This window comes from Triticum urartu, chromosome 3 (assembly GCF_003073215.2).
Source record: "Triticum urartu cultivar G1812 chromosome 3, Tu2.1, whole genome shotgun sequence".
NCBI lineage: Eukaryota > Viridiplantae > Streptophyta > Magnoliopsida > Poales > Poaceae > Triticum > Triticum urartu.
The window spans coordinates 538,478,109-538,497,647 of NC_053024.1; the positions used below are offsets into that span (position 1 = coordinate 538,478,109).

General features: G+C 47.8%; 1 protein-coding gene and 1 non-coding gene across 2 annotated transcripts; one reads left to right on the top strand and one right to left on the bottom strand.

Annotated features, from left to right (window-relative positions):
- The first annotated feature begins 2,122 nt into the window (after positions 1 to 2,122).
- On the top strand, positions 2,123 to 2,889 carry LOC125548649 (dynein light chain LC6, flagellar outer arm-like). The gene is made up of 2 exons (XM_048712211.1): positions 2,123 to 2,377; positions 2,497 to 2,889. Exons 1-2 carry the CDS (start codon positions 2,240 to 2,242, stop codon positions 2,656 to 2,658), a joined length of 300 nt encoding a protein of 99 aa, XP_048568168.1. The 5' UTR covers positions 2,123 to 2,239; the 3' UTR covers positions 2,659 to 2,889.
- A 152-nt stretch (positions 2,890 to 3,041) lies between these two features.
- Positions 3,042 to 3,127, bottom strand: TRNAY-GUA. Its single transcript is given in 2 exon segments — positions 3,042 to 3,077; positions 3,091 to 3,127. It is a non-coding gene; the product is annotated as a tRNA-Tyr (tRNA).
- Between the last annotated feature and the right edge of the window lie 16,412 nt (positions 3,128 to 19,539).

Below are 19,539 nucleotides of genomic sequence, written 5' to 3' on the forward strand. Positions count from 1 at the left end.
AAAGACGAGGGTGGGCTGGAAGGCCGGCGGCTGGGATGGTGGGATAGGGCGATTAGAGGGGTGAGGTTTTGAGGCGCTGTTGTTCGGATTTAAATAGCTTGGGTAAGTGGAGCGTCAGAAAAATGTGAGCGGCTGGAGTAGGCTTCTCGGTCACCATGCCGGTGTGAATGTCCCGCAAGGGGACGCCTATAGGAAGTCGTCATGTCCGGTCAGTTCGCTCTGATCTGCATGAATGCAGCCCGAGAGGTTTTTCTGGGTGCATGTTGTCAGAGTCCGACGTTGTGGGTGTCCGAACGCCCATAAACCTCCCCTTCATTTGGTTCAGGTTTGATGGATTTCGCTCGTCCGGACCGGTCCGAACAATTTTGGTGACTGGCGTTGGATGGCCAAAAATGTTCGAACTGTTCGGTCCAACCATTTTGGGTTGATTTGGTGATCCGCGTTGGAGTTGTCCTAAGCTCTTTGGTGTGTCTAACCATGGGAGGACGGACTATCTCAAAGACTTCACAGTAACTTTGTTTAGTGCTTGGATTCTTTCGTCAAAATTGGAAGAACCATGCACACTACCTTACCGTCGATAAATTTGTTAGATGAACATGCTGATTGTGTATGATGATTTGCACATTTTTCGCTACTGTCAATGGTTGGTGTTGTTGGATAGATGGTGGTATTGTCAATGGTATAATTTTTGGTACTGCACTTTTTCTGCTACAATCTTTGGTACTGTCTATCTTTGTAGTTCAACCCTTTTTTAGCGTATGAAACTTTAAAACCATTCTATTTGTAATATGTAATACTTGATGATATTCGTAAATCACTTTCATGCTCATATTCGACCAGAAGCGGTTCAAAACAACATAGTGTTAATAATTTTCAAACAATTTCTATCTAAGCGCAATACAGACATTTAAGTGCACAACTCAATCCACAGTCTCAGAAAAGAACTTAATGGCATTTTACGTAATCCTGTGCGAAAAGAACTGGCTCTGAATATTAGATAGTTCTACCCTTTGGCTCATGTACTGTTTTTTTATAGTATAAATTTTTTGGCTCATGTACTGTTGGTACACCACGGGTGGACCGCAGGAGACCTGCCGCATCCGATTAGCATAAACTATTCCAACTGGGCCACAGCTCCAGAAAAGATATATTATCTCCGGATCAAACTAGCAAGAGCTCTCCCCTTTCACATGGAGCTGCTCGCTTTCGCTTATCCCATCCGTTTCTGCTTGTTCCGATCCAAGAATACATATATGACTGGACCACGTGGATGGATTTGGACAAAGTTCACTGTAACCCACACATATCTTAATACTAATAAAAGTAGTAAAAACGCAGCTAGTGACCGTACTTATACTCTTTATATACATACACTCGGAGATCCGATCAGGTCGGAGACTTTTCAGCCTCCCGTTTACGTGGAGTGCTAATTAACCCCTCTGATCTGGTGGTGGATATATCCTCCAACAAAAGTATCGATCAAGCTCAGCCAGAACGCCAACCATTTTAAATTCAATCAAAAGGAGAAAAGAAAGAACTCAGCAGGCAACAACAGCATCTCCATTTTCAAAACCAGCCGGAGGCCGGAGCGGCCGTGCCTCAAGTGTTCTATCTATCCGGGAAGGGAACTCGCCGCTGGGTCGAGGTGGTCGTTAGCACGTCAAGTTGTTTTTTCTCTTGAGCTCTCGTTAGCACGTCACGTTGACGTGGACGCGCGAGCGTGAAATCCGTAGCTATCCGGGCGTCCGCCTACAAAAGGGGCAAAGCGGTGCCATCATCTCCACTACTGCTCAGATTAGTCCTGACTCCTGAGCGGCTGAGCCAATCATACAGTGCGGCGTGTGCGAGCAGAGCTTCTATCTAGCAGAGAAGGGAAGGAGCGGGCAGGATGCTGGAAGGGAAGGCGACGGTGGAGGACACCGACATGCCGGCCAAGATGCAGCTGCAGGCCACCTCGGCGGCGTCCAGGGCGCTCGACCGCTTCGACGTCCTCGACGTCCTCGTTAGCACGTCAAGTTGTTTTTTCTCTTGAGCTCTCGTTAGCACGTCACGTTGACGTGGACGCGCGAGCGTGAAATCCGTAGCTATCCGGGCGTCCGCCTACAAAAGGGGCAAAGCGGTGCCATCATCTCCACTACTGCTCAGATTAGTCCTGACTCCTGAGCGGCTGAGCCAATCATACAGTGCGGCGTGTGCGAGCAGAGCTTCTATCTAGCAGAGAAGGGAAGGAGCGGGCAGGATGCTGGAAGGGAAGGCGACGGTGGAGGACACCGACATGCCGGCCAAGATGCAGCTGCAGGCCACCTCGGCGGCGTCCAGGGCGCTCGACCGCTTCGACGTCCTCGACTGCCGGAGCATCGCGGCGCACATCAAGAAGGTGAGCAACCATCCCAATCCCGCCGCCCAAATCTACACCTCCTGAATCTGTAGGTAACAAGCTAGGACAGTGCAAGCGCTGCCGAATGATTGGATCTGATTCGGACGGCTGCGCTGCAGGAGTTCGACACGATCCACGGCCCGGGGTGGCAGTGCGTGGTGGGCTGCAGCTTCGGCTGCTACTTCACGCACAGCAAGGGGAGCTTCATATACTTCAAGCTCGAGTCGCTCCGGTTCCTCGTCTTCAAAGGCATGGCGGAAGAGCAGCCGCTGCCGTGCTGATCTGCTGCGCCCTCTCCTGTTTTAACGGCCGTGTGGACTACTCGATGATTACGGGGCGGCAGCTAGCTACTACTAGTATCAACTCCAAATGCGCCAATGTAACTTGATTCAGCTTTGCATCGCAGTTCGCGACTGCGGTCTGAAACTCTGAATGCGTTGGATTTGTGGAATTGATTTTCGAGCATGATGTTCCACTTTTGATTCAGATGAATACAGATAAATTATGCTTCAGTATTGGTGAAGAATTGCTGCGGAATCAGTTGGCTTTTGGCTAATCGTAACTCACCTGTAAAACATAAGGAGATAAACGCGCTCCCTTTTTAGCTGCAAGAATTGGTGAAGAATATATATAAATAAAAAAAATCAACAACAGAAAAAGGATTTCCGACCTACCGGATTCGAACCAGTGACCTAAGGATTGATCTGCAAATACTACAGTCCTCCGCTCTACCAACTGAGCTAAGGTCGGATTGATGTTAGGGCGTCGTATCGAACATACATTAAGGTGAGAACCAATTGAGTCCAATTAATTAAAACTTGGTTTATGCATGAAAAAGGCTTCGCTCGCTCCAAAACCTCTTTTATCCGAGTGCAGCATACAATTTGATGGGAGGGGATTGATGACGAGGTTAGTACAATACCTAGCACTGGGGCAATTCGATCATCGAATTTCGATGAGGCTGCAATCAGATAAACCGGCCACTGAGCAAAGAAGTACTCCCTTTGTCACATAACATAAGATCGTTTTGCAAACTGTTTACGCGTGCCGGGAGGCTCGGGCCCTTGCAGATGATCTTGGTATTACCAGAGTATGTGTGGCTTCAGATTGGCAGGGTGTGATCAAAGATATCTCACAAGGCACGGCGGAGCACATGGAGCGATCGTCACGGAAATAAAGGGTAGCATGACTGGCTTTTAGTCATGCAAGTTCCTTCTTTAACGTTTTTAGTTAAACAAATGTACAAGCAACTCATGGGGCCAACTCAAGGAAATTCTTTGGTTCAAGGATTGTGGAAAGCTGCTAGCAGAACCACAAGATCTTCTTTTATCTACTCCTCTATGACAGAGTCGATCAGTATAAGAAGCTTCCTAAAAAGGAAGGATTTCTTCCTACAATCTAACTGTGCACTATGCAATGACCAGACCGAAGAAACCATACTCCACCTTTTTTGTGACTGTCCTTTTGCCCAATCGTGCTGGGAATACATTGCCCCAAATAGATCAAGAGATCTGTCTTTGATGAAATTACTCTCTGTCGGTGCATAGCTCGCGGCTTCCCTAGACCGGGTCCTCGCCCCCGCTGCCGCTTGGGTGTCTCCCGTCCCCGCCCTCTGCTGACGCTGCTTCTGTCAGCGACACGCCGTCAACCTCGACTGTTGATGTGGGCACACCGTTCCCGACTCTTGCCAGTGCTGCTATGTCCTTGACTCATGTGGAAGGCCCACCGTCACCCCCGGCTGCTGCTGCTAAAGCGCCGCCCACAACTCCTGCTGCTGAAGCGCTGTCCACCGCTCCTGTGGAAGAGGCGCCGTCCTCAGCTCCTGTCCATACTGTGACGGGTCTTGACTTGGAGCGACCTGTTTCGTGGAGCTCCCTTACTGACGGCGAAGAAGATGACGACGATGATGATGAGCTGGCCACACGGACGCCACTGCCAGCTACCAAATCCTCGGTTTCGGCTACTCGGCAGGACGTGGCGTGTGATGCAGATATATGCGGAGGTTGGCAGTGAAGGAAATATGCCCTAGAGGCAATAATAAAGTTATTATTTATTTCCTTATATCATGATAAATGTTTATTATTCATGCTAGAATTGTATTAAACAGAAACTTAGTACATGTGTGAATACATAGACAAACAGAGTGTCAATAGTTTGCCTCTACTTGACTAGCTCGTTGAATCAATGATGGTTATGTTTCCTAACCATAGACATAAGTTGTCATTTGATTAACGGGATCACATCATTAGAGAATGATGTGATTGGCTTGACCCATCCGTTAGCTTAGCACGATGATCATTTAGTTTGTTGCTATTGCTTTCTCCATAACTTATACATGTTCCTATGACTATGACATCATGCAACTCCCGAATACCGGAGGAACACTTTGTGTGCTACCAAACGTCACAACGTAACTGGGTGATTATAAAGGTGCTCTACATGTGTCTCCAATGGTGTTTGTTGAGTTGGCATAGATCGAGATTAGGATTTGTCACTCCGAGTATCGGAGAGGTATCTCTGGGCCCTCTCAGTAATGCACATCACTATAAGCCTTGCAAGCATTGTGACTAATGAGTTAGTAGCGGAATGATGCATTACAGAATGAGTAAAGAGACTTGCCGGTAATGAGATTGAACTAGGTATTGAGATACCGATGATCGAATCTCGGGCAAGTAACATACCGATGACAAAGGGAACAACGTATGTTGATATGCGGTTTGATCGATAAAGATCTTCGTAGAATATGTAGGAACCAATATGAGCATCCAGGTTCCGCTATTGGTTATTGACCGGAAGTGAGTCTCGGTCATGTCTACATAGTTCTCGAACCTGTAGGGTCCACACGCTTAACGTTCGGTGCCGATCAGTATTATGAGTTTATGTGTTTTGATGTACCGAAGATAGTTCAGAGTCCCGGATGTGATCACGAACATGATGAGGAGTCTCGAAATGGTCGAGACATAAAGATTGATATATTGGACGACTATATTCGGGACGCTGGATGAGTTCCAGGGGGGTCATTGGATATTTATCGAAGTGTTGGGGGGTTATTGGAACCCCCGGGAGAACTAATGGGCCAACATGGGCCTTGTGGGAGAGAGAGGAGAGGGCCTAGGGCTGGCCGCGCCCCCCTGGGAGTCCGAATTGGACAAGGAGGGCCGGGGGACGCCCCCTCTTTCCTCCCTCTCTCCCTCTCCTTCCTTCCCCCTTGCCCCTTCCTAGTTGGAATAGGAAAAGGGGAGTCCTACTCCTACTAGGAGGAGGACTTCCCCTCTCCTTGGCGCGCCCCAAGGCCGGTCGGCCTCCCCCTTTGCTCCTTTATACACGGGGGCAGGGGCACCCTAGAACACACAAGTTGATTGTTTCCAGGCGTGTGCGGTGCCCTCCTCCACCATAATCCACCTATTGTAGCAGTGCTTAGGTGAAGCCCTGTTCTGGTAGCATCATCATCACCGTCATCACGCCATCGTGCTGATGAAGCTCTCCCTTGAAGCTCTACTGGATCATGAGTTCGTGGGACATCACCGAGCCGAACGTGTGCAGATTGCGGAGGTGCCGTACCTTCGGTGCTAGGATCGGTCGATCGTGAAGACGTACGACTACATCAACCGCGTAGTCATAACGCTTCCGCTTACGGTCTACGAGGGTACGTAGACAACACTCTCCCCTCTCATTGCTATGCATCACCATGATCTTGCATGTGCGTATGAATTTTTTTGAAATTACTGCGTGATACGTCTCCAACGTATCTATAATTTTTGATTGTTCCATGCTATATTATATTCTGTTTTGGACATTATTGGGCTTTATTATACACTTTTATATTATTTTTGGGACTAACCTATTAACCGGAGGCCCAACCCAGAATTGTTGTTTTTTGCCTATTTCAGGGTTTCGCAGAAAAAGAATATCAAACGGAGTCCAAACGGAATGAAACCTTCGGGAACGTGATTTTCGAAACGAACATGATCCATAGGACTTGGATCCTACATCAAGACATCAACCAGGAGGCCACGAGGTAGGGGGCACACCTACCCCCTGGGCGCGCCCTCCACCCTCGTGGGCCCCCTGTTGCTCCACCGACGTAGTCTTTCCTCCTATATATACCTACGTACCCCCAAACTGCCAGATACGGAGCCAAAACCCTAATTCCACCACCGTAACTTTCTGTATCCACGAGATCCCATCTTGGGGCTTGTTCCGGAGCTCCGTCGGAGGGGGCATCGATCACGGAGGGCTTCTACATCAACACCATAGCCTCTCCGATGAAGTGTGAGTAGTTTACCTCAGACCTACGGGTCCATAGTTATTAGCTAGATGGCTTCTTATCTCTTTTTGGATCTCAATACAAAGTTCTCCCCCTCTCTTGTGGAGATCTATTTGATGTAATCTTCTTTTGCGGTGTGTTTGTTGAGACCAATGAATTGTGGATTTATGATCAAGTTTATCTATGAACAATATTTGAATCTTCTCTGAATTCTTTTATGTATGATTGGTTATCTTTGCAAGTCTCTTTGAATTATCAGTTTGGTTTGGCCTACTAGATTGATCTTTCTTGCAATGGGAGAAGTGCTTAGCTTTGGGTTCAAACTTGGTGTCCTTTCCTAGTGACAGTAGGGGTAGCAAGGCACGTATTGTATTGTTGGCATGAAGGATAACAAGATGGGGTTTACATCATATTGCATGAGTTTATCCCTCTACATCATGTCATCTTGCTTAAAGCGTTACTCTGTTCTTTTGAACTTAATACTCTAGATGCATGCTGGATAGCGGTCGATGTGTGGAGAAATAGTAGTAGATGCAGGCAGGAGTCGGTCTACTTGTCTCGGACGTGATGCCTATATACATGATCATACCTAGATATTCTCATAACTATGCTCAATTCTGTCAATTGCTCAACAGTAATTTGTTCACCCACCGTAAATACTTATGCTCTCGAGAGAAGCCACTAGTGAAACCTATGGCCCCCGGGTCTATTTTCCATCATATTAATCTTCCAAATACTTAGTTATTTCCTTTGCATTTTATTTTACTTTGCATCTTTATCATAAAAATACCAAAACTATTATCTTATCATATCTATCAGATCTCACTCTCATAAGTGACCGTGTAGGGATTGACAACCCCTTATCGCGTTGGTTGCGAGGATTTATTTGTTTGTGTAGGTGCGAGTGACTCGTGCGTGGCCTCCTACTGGATTGATACCTTGGTTCTTAAAAACTGAGGGAAATACTTACGCTACTTTGTTGCATCACCCTTTCCTCTTCAAGGGAAAACCAACGCAAGATCTCAAGAGGTAGCACTCCGTTCCCCAACAGTGGCATCAGAGCCAGGTCTATGCGTAGATGTTATATGCATGAGTAGAACACAAATGAGTTGTGGGCGTGGGTATATACACATTGCTTGCCGTCACTAGTTGATTCTTGATTATGCGGTATTGTTGGATGAAGCGGCCCAGACCGACATAACGCGTACGCTTACGCGAGACTGGTTCTACCGACGTGCTTCGCACACATGTGGCTAGTGGGTGTCAGTTTCTCTAACTTTAGTTGAATCGGATTCAATGAATAGGGTTCTTTCTGAAGATCAAAAAGCAATCACTATACTGCGTTGTGCTTTTTTATGCGTAGGTAAGAACGGTTCTTGCTCAGCCCGTAGCAGCTACGTAAAAACTTGCAACAACAATGTAGAGGACGTCTAACTTGTTTTTGCAGGGCTTGTTGTGATGTGATATGGTCAAGATGTGTTGTTGTTGTTGTATGAGATGATCATGTTTTTGTTGAAGTTATCGGCAACTGGCAGAAGCCTTATGGTTGTCTCTTTATTTCATAAGATGCAAGCGCCAAATAATTGCTTTACTTTATCGCTATGCGATAACAATAGTTGCAAGAGCAATAGTTGGTGAGACGACCATGTGATGACACGTTGATAGAGATCAAGATGATGGAGATCATGGTGTCATACCGGTGACGATAGAGATCATGACGGTACTTTGGAGATGGAGATCAAAGGCGCAAGATGATCATGGCCATATCATGTCACATATTTTGATTGCATGTGATGTTTATCCTTCATGCATCTTATTTTGCTTAGTTCGGCGGTAGCATTATAAGATGATCTCTCACTAAATTTCAAGGTATAAGTGTTCTCCCTGAGTATGCACCGTTGCGAAAGTTCATCGTGCCGAGACACCACGTGATGATCGGGTGTGATAAGATCTACATTCACATACAATGGTTGCTAGCCAGTTTTGCACACGCGGAATACTCAGGTTAAACTTGATGAGCCTAGCATATGCAGATATGGCCTCGGAACACTGGAGATCGAAAGGTCGAGCGTGAATCATATAGTAGATATGATCAACATAGTGATGTTCACCATTGAAAACTACTCCATCTCACGTGATGTTCGGACATGGTTTGGTTGATATGGATCACGTGATCACTTAGATGATTAGGGAGATGTCTATCTAAGTGGGAGTTCTTAAGTAATTTGATTAATTTAACTTTAATTTATCATGAACTTAGTCCTGATAGTATTTGCATAACTATGTTCTAGATCCATATTTCGTGATGTAGCTCCCCGTTTATTTTTGATATGTTCCTAGAGAAAAACTATGTTGAAAGATGATAGTAGCAATGATGCAGACTAGGTCCATGATCTGAGGATTATCCTCATTGCTGCACAGAAGAATTATGTCCTTGATGCACCGCTAGGTGACAGACCTATTGCAGGAGCAGATGTAGACGTTATGAACGTTTGGCAAAGCTCGGTGTCGGTGTAAAAACCGGCGGATCTCGGGTAGGGGTCCCGAACTGTGCGTCTAAGGCGGATAGTAACAGGAGGCAGGGGACACAATGTTTTACCTAGGTTCTGGCCCTCTTGATGGAGGTAAAACCCTACGTCCTGCTTGATTAATATTGATGATATGGGTAGTACAAGAGTAGATCTACCACGAGATCAGAGAGGCTAAACCCTAGAAGCTAGCCTATGGTATGATTGTATGTTGTAGTTGATGTTGTCCTACGGACTAAAACCCTCCGGTTTATATAGACACCGGAGAGGGTTAGGGTTACACAAGGTCGGTTACAAAGGAGGAGATATCCATATTGCCTAGCTTGCCTTCCACGCCAAGTAGAGTCCCATCCGGACACGAGGCGAAGTCTTCAATCTTGTATCTTCATAGTCTAACAGTTCAGCCAATGGAGATAGTCCAGCTGTCTGGAGACCCCCTAATCCAGGACTCCCACAGTAGCCCCCGAACCAGGCTTCAATGACGATGAGTACGACGCGCAGTATTGTCTTCGGCATTGCAAGGCGGGTTCCTCCTCCGAATATACCACGGAAGAATTTGAACATAAGGATAGTGTACGACCCTGCAAAATAAGTTCCACATACCACCATAGAGAGAATAATATTTCTGCAAATCTAATTTGCTGACTTGTTTTGGCAGCACGACATTGTGCCATGGCCTGATGATTATTCGAACCATTTCCTTTAACTAGCCCCGCACATAACGCGAGGCAGTTTTTCGACACGTCTTGTCAAAGCAAAGATCGTGTCCCCTTATCACGGGATTCTCATCAATACAGGCGTGGGTAACCCAACCGTGTCTAGGACTCCTAGATTATAGGCAAGTCCCAAACGGCTACGGAGAGGACGCTTGATATTCACCCTCTTTATAAAGGGACAAGGCTTTTACTTTTTTCCCTCCCGTGCTCAATCGAATCCTTCCCCCGCCTCGAGTTCTAACACCCAAAGCCTAGGTCAGGTTCTCCGGATCTTCAATCATGTCCGGATCTAGACTTCAAGGCCGATGGATGCCCTCCTCCGTTACGGAAGAAGACACCGAGAAGTTGAGGGAGGCCAGATACCTGACCATCGAGGTTTCACATCGGCTGCCTGCCCGAGGGCAGGTCGTCCCTACTCCTGAACCCAACGAAGACGTTGTGTTCATCTCCCACTTCCTCCGAGGATAGGCCTCACTCTGGATCCCTTCGTTAGGGGGTTGATGTTTTATTATGGGCTAGATTTCCATGATCTAGCCCCGGACTCCTTTCTCCACATCTCGACATTCATTGTCGTGTGTGAGGCCTTCCTCCGCATTACCCCCCACTTCGGCCTATGGCTCAAGACCTTTGACGTGAAGCCGAAGATGGTCGAGGGGCAGTGTGCAGCATGCGGAGGCGCATTAATAAGCAAGATAGCAGGAGCTCCGTGGCCCAAAGGTTCCTTTCCAGAGATATCCGGATTATGGCAACAGGAGTGGTTTTACATCACAGCTCCCAGAAGTGCCAAGTGGGTGGCTGGCCCTGCTTTCCGCTCAGGCCCTCCACCACAACTGATGTCATGGATTAGCAGAGGGCTGAGCTGGGGTCCTACCAAGGACGTGCCTATACTGCAAAGCTGCATCCAAAATATCTTCGAAGGAGATTTCAGTTTGATTATGGTGGCGCAAGTCATGCTGGTTCATCGAGTCCAGCCTTGCAAACGTCGGCCCCTCCGCATGTGGGAGTTCAACCCAGAAGGGCCGCGTACTATTCAGAATTTCCTCGGCCTGACGCACGAGGAGATGTACATATCATTCTTCGGACCCCAAATGTCCGGATACCACCAAGGACGTGGGCCTGAGCAGCAACCGTATCGCCGACCAAGTAAGTAATCCTTCAGCCGAACACACCGTCTTTTGTTTACCACGACGTTATTTTGAGAAATCGCTCTTTGACCAGGACTGAATAACAAAGGCGAAGATGATTCGGTGTTCGGCCCCCCTTCCTGAGGGTTTGGAAAATCCGGTACTGGAAAAGATGCTCGAGCAAGCACCTTGCCCAAAGCCCTCAAAGGAAGACGAAGAGGGGAATACTGAGGGCGAAAGCGGACCTCCATCGCTACCCATTCCGACCGAGGGAACGAGCGCCTCCGTGAGGAAGGATAATCGAGGGGAGGAATCAGACATTCTCTCACCCCGGGGAAGGAAGAGGACTACCTCTGAAGACCCGGAAACCAAGGTTTGCAAGCGGGAGAAGAAATCTCCGCTAGAGGGTCCTGCCTTGGAGGGTGCTCTTGCCGCACAAAGTCCGCGCGGGGATCAGCCCTCCAACGAGCTGTAAGTAATCAGAAAGTACTTTAATAGTGGAGATATACTACCTTGCCTCTGAGGAAAATAACCGAAGTATTTATTGTAGTTCAGATCTTAGCCCTTCTCAGCAGAGCTCATCTTCAGGGGATCTTCTTCCGGAGATGATGGAGAGCGAAACGCCTCCCCCGGACTCCTCTGCTCAAGAAGCGGGCGACCTTGAAGTGTCGTCCCGGAGGGCCTCTCCGGATCCAGTGAGGCCAGAAGATAATCCTATAGTCACCCGAAGTCCCCAGCGTCCGGCTCTTGAAGAGAGCAAACAGAAGAGTTCGGCACCGTCTGGTATGCGGTCGGACGTACTGAGAGAGCTGTTGGAGCGAGCGGCCATCTCAGAAGAACACCGTACATTGATGGGTACGGTGATGGAAAGGATCTCATCCGCCGAAAGCGGGTTGCATGATGCCTTTATGAGTCTACTGACGGGCTTTGAGGTACGTAAAATGATGTACATTTGTGATGGTACCGCACATTTTTAGGTGTGCCCTGTGTAGATAGTAGCCCCTGAGACTCTGGTTGTCGCCGAGAACGGCGGCAAATAGAGGATCGTAGTCCCAGGCAATAACCGTACCGCTTTAATATGCAGGTAGTGGGAGCTCCGGTGGCTAGCCGGACTCATGAATTTGCCGAACTGAAGCGGCAACTGGATGCGGCGGATGCCGACATCGAGCTTGTTAACAAGAGGCTTGACGAGGCACAGGGTAAGTGTTATTTTCTGGTGAATGCCACATAGTAAGAGCAGCATGATGCCAGTATCTTTAATATGTTGTGACTACAGATGGAGCTACCACCGTGGAAACCTTGCGGGCAGAACTTGCCCGAGCCAAAGAACAAGCAAGGATTAGTAATGCGGCTGCTTTGAAGGCGGCCGAGGAGTTAAAAGCCGAGAAGGCTGCGCATTGCGAGAGCAAAGAGAATATGGCCAAGATGGCCGTAGAATTAAAAGACACTACCGACTGTTGCCAGTTCCTTGAAAAAGAGAACCGATTGAAGGCAGCGGACCTTGAAAAGGTCACGATGGCGAACAAAGACACCCGCTTTGCTATGAGAGCGAAGAAGGAGGAGCTGTGTGAAGCCAGGGATATTGCGGCTGGGAAGCCCTTCATGCTGGGAAGAAAGTTCAGAGATCTATGGTATGCCACTCTGGATCGGCTGTGGAGTTCGGCAGACGCATATATGGACTTGGTGGCGAGCCCTGCCGATGCGGCCAAATACTTCCAAGGTCAAACAGATCGTGAAGTGGACAAGCTGTTCTGGTCGCAATTCAACGTTCTAGAGCGTCTGATTCCATTGACTGATCAGCTAGCCGAATGGGCCGAACTAAATAGGTTGTCCGGACTCGCCATGAGGTCTGTCGTGGATCAGCTATGACCGGAAAAGCCGAAGCCGAACAGCTATTTCAGCTTAGTGCAGCAGTTCCTTGGTGCGGTGCCACGCATCAATGCGATGAAGAGGTCGGCGTGCATAGAAGGCTCACGGATGGCCCTCGCCCGTGTTAAAGCATACTGAGCGGAGATGGATGCTACCGCTGTTGCGGCGCAGGGTTCGGCCATAGGCCGAGTGGCTGCCGAGCACTATTTCGAAGAGGTTCTCGAGGGTGCTCGTTTGATAGAGGCCCAGTGTTCGAAGAATATTATGTTTGAGTGACATGTATTCCCATTGTAAACACAATGTTTTTATGAAATTTATTAAGGCTGCGTTTATACTTTTGCCTGAAAGTAATATAATGCCTCCTGTGCGGCCGTTTATGTATACATTTGTATAACCTGAAAGATTGCAGTCGTCGGCTTCAGCCCCCACGCATATAATGCGGAGGTGTTCGTAGAAGACGCATGTTCACACTTAACCCAACGTCTTGGTCCTATTAAGGAGGTGATAGCACAGCGAACGAGGCAACCAGACTATAATGCTTTAACACTTTCACTTAGCCATAGGTGTTTGACGATGGGGCTACTATATAGCCCCTGTTGGCTCCGCACTCTCCCGAATTTGGGGTGCGTACATGCCTCGCCAGGAAACGACCCTTCGTTAAGGCGGAGGAATTCTAACATTCTGATAGGTCATCGAGTGGTTGACCAGTCTCACGCTATATCATGACAGTCAGTTTTCGGCTTTCTCTACTAAGGTGCTCGTCTAGATGACCCGGGGCACAATCGCAGTAGTTCTCCTAGTGCTACCTTAGCCGATAGTGTGGAACGTAAGGTACCAAAACATAGGAGCCGGGCAAACCCAACATTTGACCAAAGACATGATTCGGAGCCGATGCATATAAGGCCAAACTCGCGACGCTGAACACTCCCTAAGGTATTCGGTCTTTATTGTATAAACCGGGCCTAAATAGTGCCCTTTGTAAGAAGCCCCTGGTGTCTAGGTACGTGCATTATTCTGACGTGGCCACATGCCAAGACGCTAGCATCCTTCTCAATTGTACTGAGAATCCGAGGGATGTGTATCAACAAGAGACAGTAAAAAAGGTTGACGCAGGGTCTTAATCTAAAAAGAATCCTTGGGGCGGGTCCCTGCTGCACGTCTGCGCCTGTGTCTCCGTTGTGCCGTATCCTGGACGGGTGTAGCACGATGGTCATCTGTAAAAGAGAGAAACTTAGGTGAAAAGTTGTCGTGCAAAAAGGTAGGTTTGAAGAAACCATGTATAATTCAAGATGAGTAAAAATTGCCACTTGTCTGCGCGCGTTGAGCCCCTTGTATTTGTGATAGGGATGTGGCTTATCAAACCTGTGTGAGTTGCATATGGCTGCGCCGGACTCGTCTAACCGTGTCCGTGGTCTTGACAACCTATCAAATGCTTTAGCTGGTGAGGCCCTTTTTAGTGTGCGGCTACCAAGGCAGTTGCACTCTCTTCAGCGCGCAGGGATCGCTTAATATTTCCATTTACTGTAATGATGCCACGTGGACCGGGCATCTTAAGCGTAAGGGAAGCGTAATGCGGTATTGCATTAAAGCGAGCGAAAGCTTCACGTCCGAGTAGTGCTTGATAGCCACTTTGGAACGGAGCAATGTGGAATGTTAAATTTTCGCTACGGAAGTTATCGGGGAAGCCGGATATAATCTCTAGTAGCAGGGAGCCCGTGCAATGAGCCCCTGGGCCTGGCGTTACTCCTTTAAGGGTAGTATTGCTTAGGCGAATTTTCGTTGGGTCTATCCCCATTTTGCGGATTGTATCCTGGTATATTAGGTTTAAACTGCTGCCACCATCCATCAGGACTCGTGTAAAGTGGTATCCGTCAATTATTGGGTCTAATACCAGGGCAGCCCATCCTGCACGCCCGATACTTGCTGAGTAATCACGATGGTCGAAAGTGATCGATTGAGACGACCAGTGGCAGGATTCCACGGTGATAGGCCCTTGGGCATATTTTTCTGGGAGTGCTGCTTTGTTTCTCCCCTTGATCACGTGTAACACGTTTACTGTTTTGACTTCTGGTGGAAATTTCTTTTGTTCCCCAGTGTCTTGCTTAAGAGGATCATCCTCGTCTTCGCTTGGTGTATCCTCCCCCTTGTGTACGGCGTTGAGCTTGCCGGACTGCTTGAAGACCCAACATTCTCTGTGGGTATGATTAGCAGGTTTACTGGGGGTGCTATGGATCTGACATACTTGGTCCAGAATTTTGTTTAGGCTGGACAGTTCGTCTCTGGCGCCTTTAGAGGGCGGCTTTTGCTGACTTGGCCGAGAGCTTTTGAATCCGGCGTTTACTGCCGTGCTCTTCGTGCTGTCGTCTTTATTCCGGCGTTTGTTATTGTTGTTGCGCCGTGATTTCCCGTTTCCATCTCTAACTTCAGATGTACTGGGGTCGCTGGTGGTGCATCTGGCTAGCCAGCTACCCTCACTCACGCAAAAGCGGGTCATGAGGCTTGTTAATGCTGCCATTGTTCTCGGCTTTTCTTGGCCGAGGTGTCTGGCAAGCCATTCGTCACGGACGCTATGCTTAAAAGCTGCCAAGGCTTCAGCGTCCGGACAGTCGACTATTTAGTTCTTTTTAGTAAGAAACCTGTTCCAAAGCTTTTGGGCTAACTCTCCGGGCTGTTGAGTTATATTACTCAAATCGTCCGCGTCCGGAGGTCGGACATAAGTCCCTTGAAAATTGCCCGAAAAGCGTCTTCGAGCTCTTCCCTGCTTCCAATGGAGCTTTCGGGGAGGCTTTTAAGCCAGTGCCGAGCTGGCCCTTTGAGTTTGAGGGGTAAATACTTAATGGCGTGGAGATCATCTCCTCGAGCCATATGGATATGGAGGATATAGTCCTCAATCCAGACCCCAGGGTCTGTTGTTCCGTCGTATGCCTCTATGTTTACGGGTTTGAATCCCTCTAGAAATTCATGGTCCAGCACCTCGTCGGTGAAACATAGGGGGTGTGCGGCACCCCTGTATCTGGGTGTGCCGTAGTGTTCGGATGTTTGTTGTGTTGCATCGTGTGCTGGAGCGTGCCTGCGTGGTCCATAGATGGATCTGGTTGCGCCGTCCTTTTGATGCGAGCCCTCGCATGGATCGCGTATTGGCTTATGTGCGGCATTGCTTGCCGCTCTATGTTGGCCGTGAGGTCGTCTATCCGGCCAGGTGGCCATTTTAATTTTTGGTTGCGGGGGATCTAAGGCCTCCTCATCGAATTCAGGTAGCAACTTCCGCTTCGGGTAGCTCTTGGTGGGGCGATTGCCGCCGTACTTCGCTGCTGCGTTGAGTACTTTGCTCCATCTGATTTCGAGTGTGTCTTGTGCAGCCTTGAGTTTTTGCTTCTGCTTTTTTAGACTCCTCGCGGTGGCAACAAGCCTTTGACGGGTATTCTGTTGCTCCGGGTGTCTGTCTCGTGTGAAGTCGTCCGGACTATTATCTTTGACGGAGTCAGGTTGTTTGGCTTGATCCTCCATGTTGTCATGGTCCGGCAATGGTTCCCCCTGCTCTAACGTTGGGTCTATATGATCGTTGTTTCTACCAAGGCGGGATTTGGGGTGGCGCTTACACCGCTGCTTTGACTGCTTCTCAAGGGGACAACCCTTCGTTGCGTCCTTCCGTTCCTCGTCGTCGTTTTCTTTTGGTGTGTTCACCATGTATACGTCATGTGGTGAAGTGGTTGTCCAGTGCCTTGTGGGCAGTGGTTCCTCTTCGTCTCCCGCATCATCGTCGATACCGTCGATGTCTTCGGAGTCGAAGTCGAGCATGTCGGTTAAGTCATCGACAGTGGCTACTAAGTGGGTGGTGGGTGGGCCGCGAATTTCTTCGTCGTCCGCATCCCAGTCCTGCCGGACATAGTTTGGCCAGGATCCTCCTGACAAGGAGAGAGACCTTAATGAGTTCAGTATGTCGCCCAAGGGCGAGTGCTGAAAAATATCCGCGGAGGTAAACTCCATGATCAGCGCCCAATCAGATTCGATAGGAACGGGCGCAGGCGGCTCGGAATCCGTGGCCGGGGAAGGATCCGACAGTTTAACAACATGGCTCTCGTGCAAGGTAAGGTCGATGTTCGGCTCGATCGCTGCTAAGGGTAAGGCCTCTGTGGCGGGGTCCATCCACCCGTCCATGGACGACGCAACTGGATCCGAATTGAGGGTCGGAGCGGCTGCCTGTGCGATCTCCTGGACACTGTCCGATGGTAGAGCTAAATCATACTCATCGTGACCACGTGAAGCACAAGGCAGAGGCTCGAATCCGTCGAAGATCAAGTCTCCACAGATATCGGCCGTGTAGTTTAAGCTTCCAAACCTGACCTGGTGGCCAGGGGCGTAACTTTCAATCTGCTCCAGATGGCCAAGCGAATTGGTCCGCAGTGCAAAGCCGCCGAACATGAAGATCTGTCCGGGGAGAAAAGTCTCACCCTGGACTGCATCGCCATCGATGATAGTAGGAGCCATCAAGCCTAACGGCGATGACACAGAGGAACTCTCAATGAAAGCACCAATGTCGGTGTCAAAACCGGCGGATCTCGGGTAGGGGGTCCCGAACTGTGCGTCTAAGGCGGATGGTAACAGGAGGCAGGGGACACAATGTTTTACCCAGGTTCGGGCCCTCTTGATGGAGGTAAAACCCTACGTCCTGCTTGATTAATATTGATGATATGGGTAGTATAAGAGTAGATCTCCCACGAGATCAGAGAGGCTAAACCCTAGAAGCTAGCCTATGGTATGATTGTATGTTGTAGTTGATGTTGTCCTACGGACTAAAACCCTCTGGTTTATATAGACACCGGAGAGGGTTAGGGTTACACAAGGTCGGTTACAAAGGAGGAGATATCCATATCCGTATTGCCTAGCTTGCCTTCCACGCCAACTAGAGTCCCATCCGGACACGAGACGAAGTCTTCAATCTTGTATATTCATAGTCTAACAGTCCGGCCAATGGAGATAGTCCGGCTGTCCGGAGACCCCCTAATCCAGGACTCCCACACTCGGTATGATGCCTACTTGATAGTTTAGTGCACCATGCTTTACGTCTCAGAACCGGGACTTCAAAAACATTTTGAATGCCACGGAACATATAAGATGTTCCAAGAGTTGAAACTAGTATTTCACACTCATGCCCGTGTCGAGAGGTATGAGACCTCTAACAATACTTTGCCTACAAGATGGAGGAGAATAGCTCAATCAGTGAGCATGTGCCCAGATTGTCTGGGTACTACAATTGCTTGAATCAAGTGGGAGTTAATCTTCCAGATAATATAGTAATTGACAAAGTTCTCTAGTCACTATCACCAAGTTACTAGAACTTCGTGATGAACTAAAATATGCAAGGGATAACGAAAACAATTCCCAAGCTCTTCGCGATGCTAAAATCGGCGAAGGTAGAAATCAAGAAAAGCATCAAGTGTTGATGGTTAACAAGACCACTAGTTTCAAGTAAAAGGGCAAGGGGAAGAAAGGGAACTTTAAGAAGAATGGCAAGCAAGTTTCCACTCCCATGAAGAAGCCTAAAGCTAGACCCAAGCCTGAAATTGAGTGCTTCTACTGCAAAGGAAACAGTCACTGGAAGTAGAACTACCCTAGATACTTGGCGGATAAGAAGGATGGCATACTGAACAAAGGTATATTGGATATACATGTTATTGATGTGTACTTTACTAGTGTTTATAGCAACCCCTTGGTATTTGATACTGGTTCAGTTGCTAAGAGTAGTAACTTGAAACAGGAGTTGAAAAATTAACAGAGACTAGTTAAGGGCAAGGTGATGATGTGTGTTGGAAGTGATTCCAAGGTTGATAAGATCACCATCGCACACTCCCTTTACCTTCGAGATTAGTGTTGAACCTAAAATAAATGTTATTTGGTGTTTGCATTGAGCATGAATATGATTGGATCATGTTTATTGCAATACAGTTATTCATTTAAGTCAAAGAATATTTGTTGCTCTATTTACATGAATAAAACCTTCTATGGTCATACACTCAATATAAATGGTTTATTGAATCTCGATCGTAGTGATACACATATTCATAATATTGAAGCCAAAATATGCAAAGTTAATAATGATAGTGCAACTTATTTGTGGCACTGCCGTTTAGGTCATATTGGTGTAAAGCGCATGAAGAAACTCCATGCTCATGGGCTTTTGGAATCACTTGATTATGAATCACTTGTTGCATGTGAACCATGCCTCATGGGCAAGATGACTAAGACTCCGTTCTCCAGAACAATGGAGCGAGCAACTGACTTATTGGAAATAATACATACTAAGGTATGCGCTCCGATGAGTGTTGAGGCTCGCAACGGGTATCATTATTTTCTGACCTTCACAGATGGTTTGAGCAGATATGGGTATATCTACTTGATGAAACATAAGTCTGAAACATTTCAAAAGTTCAAAGAATTTCAGAGTGAAGTGGAAAATCATCGTAACAAGAAAATAAAGTTTCTATGATCTGATCATGGAGACGAATATTTGAGTTACGAGTTTGGTCTTCAACTAAAACAATGTGGAATAGTTTCACAAATTCATGCCACGTGGAACACCATAGCATAATGGTGTGTCCGAACGTCATAACTGTACTTTATTGGATATAGTGCAATCTATGATGTCTCTTACCGATTT

What these genes read in the sequence shown, in the direction of transcription:
- LOC125548649 (XM_048712211.1), top strand. Translation starts at nt 2,240, where the DNA reads ATGCTGGAAGGGAAGGCGACGGTGGAGGACACCGACATGCCGGCCAAG. An exon ending in TCGCGGCGCACATCAAGAAG is followed by an intron (nt 2,378 to 2,496) that starts GTGAGCAACCAT and finishes GCTGCGCTGCAG; the next exon opens with GAGTTCGACACGATCCACGG.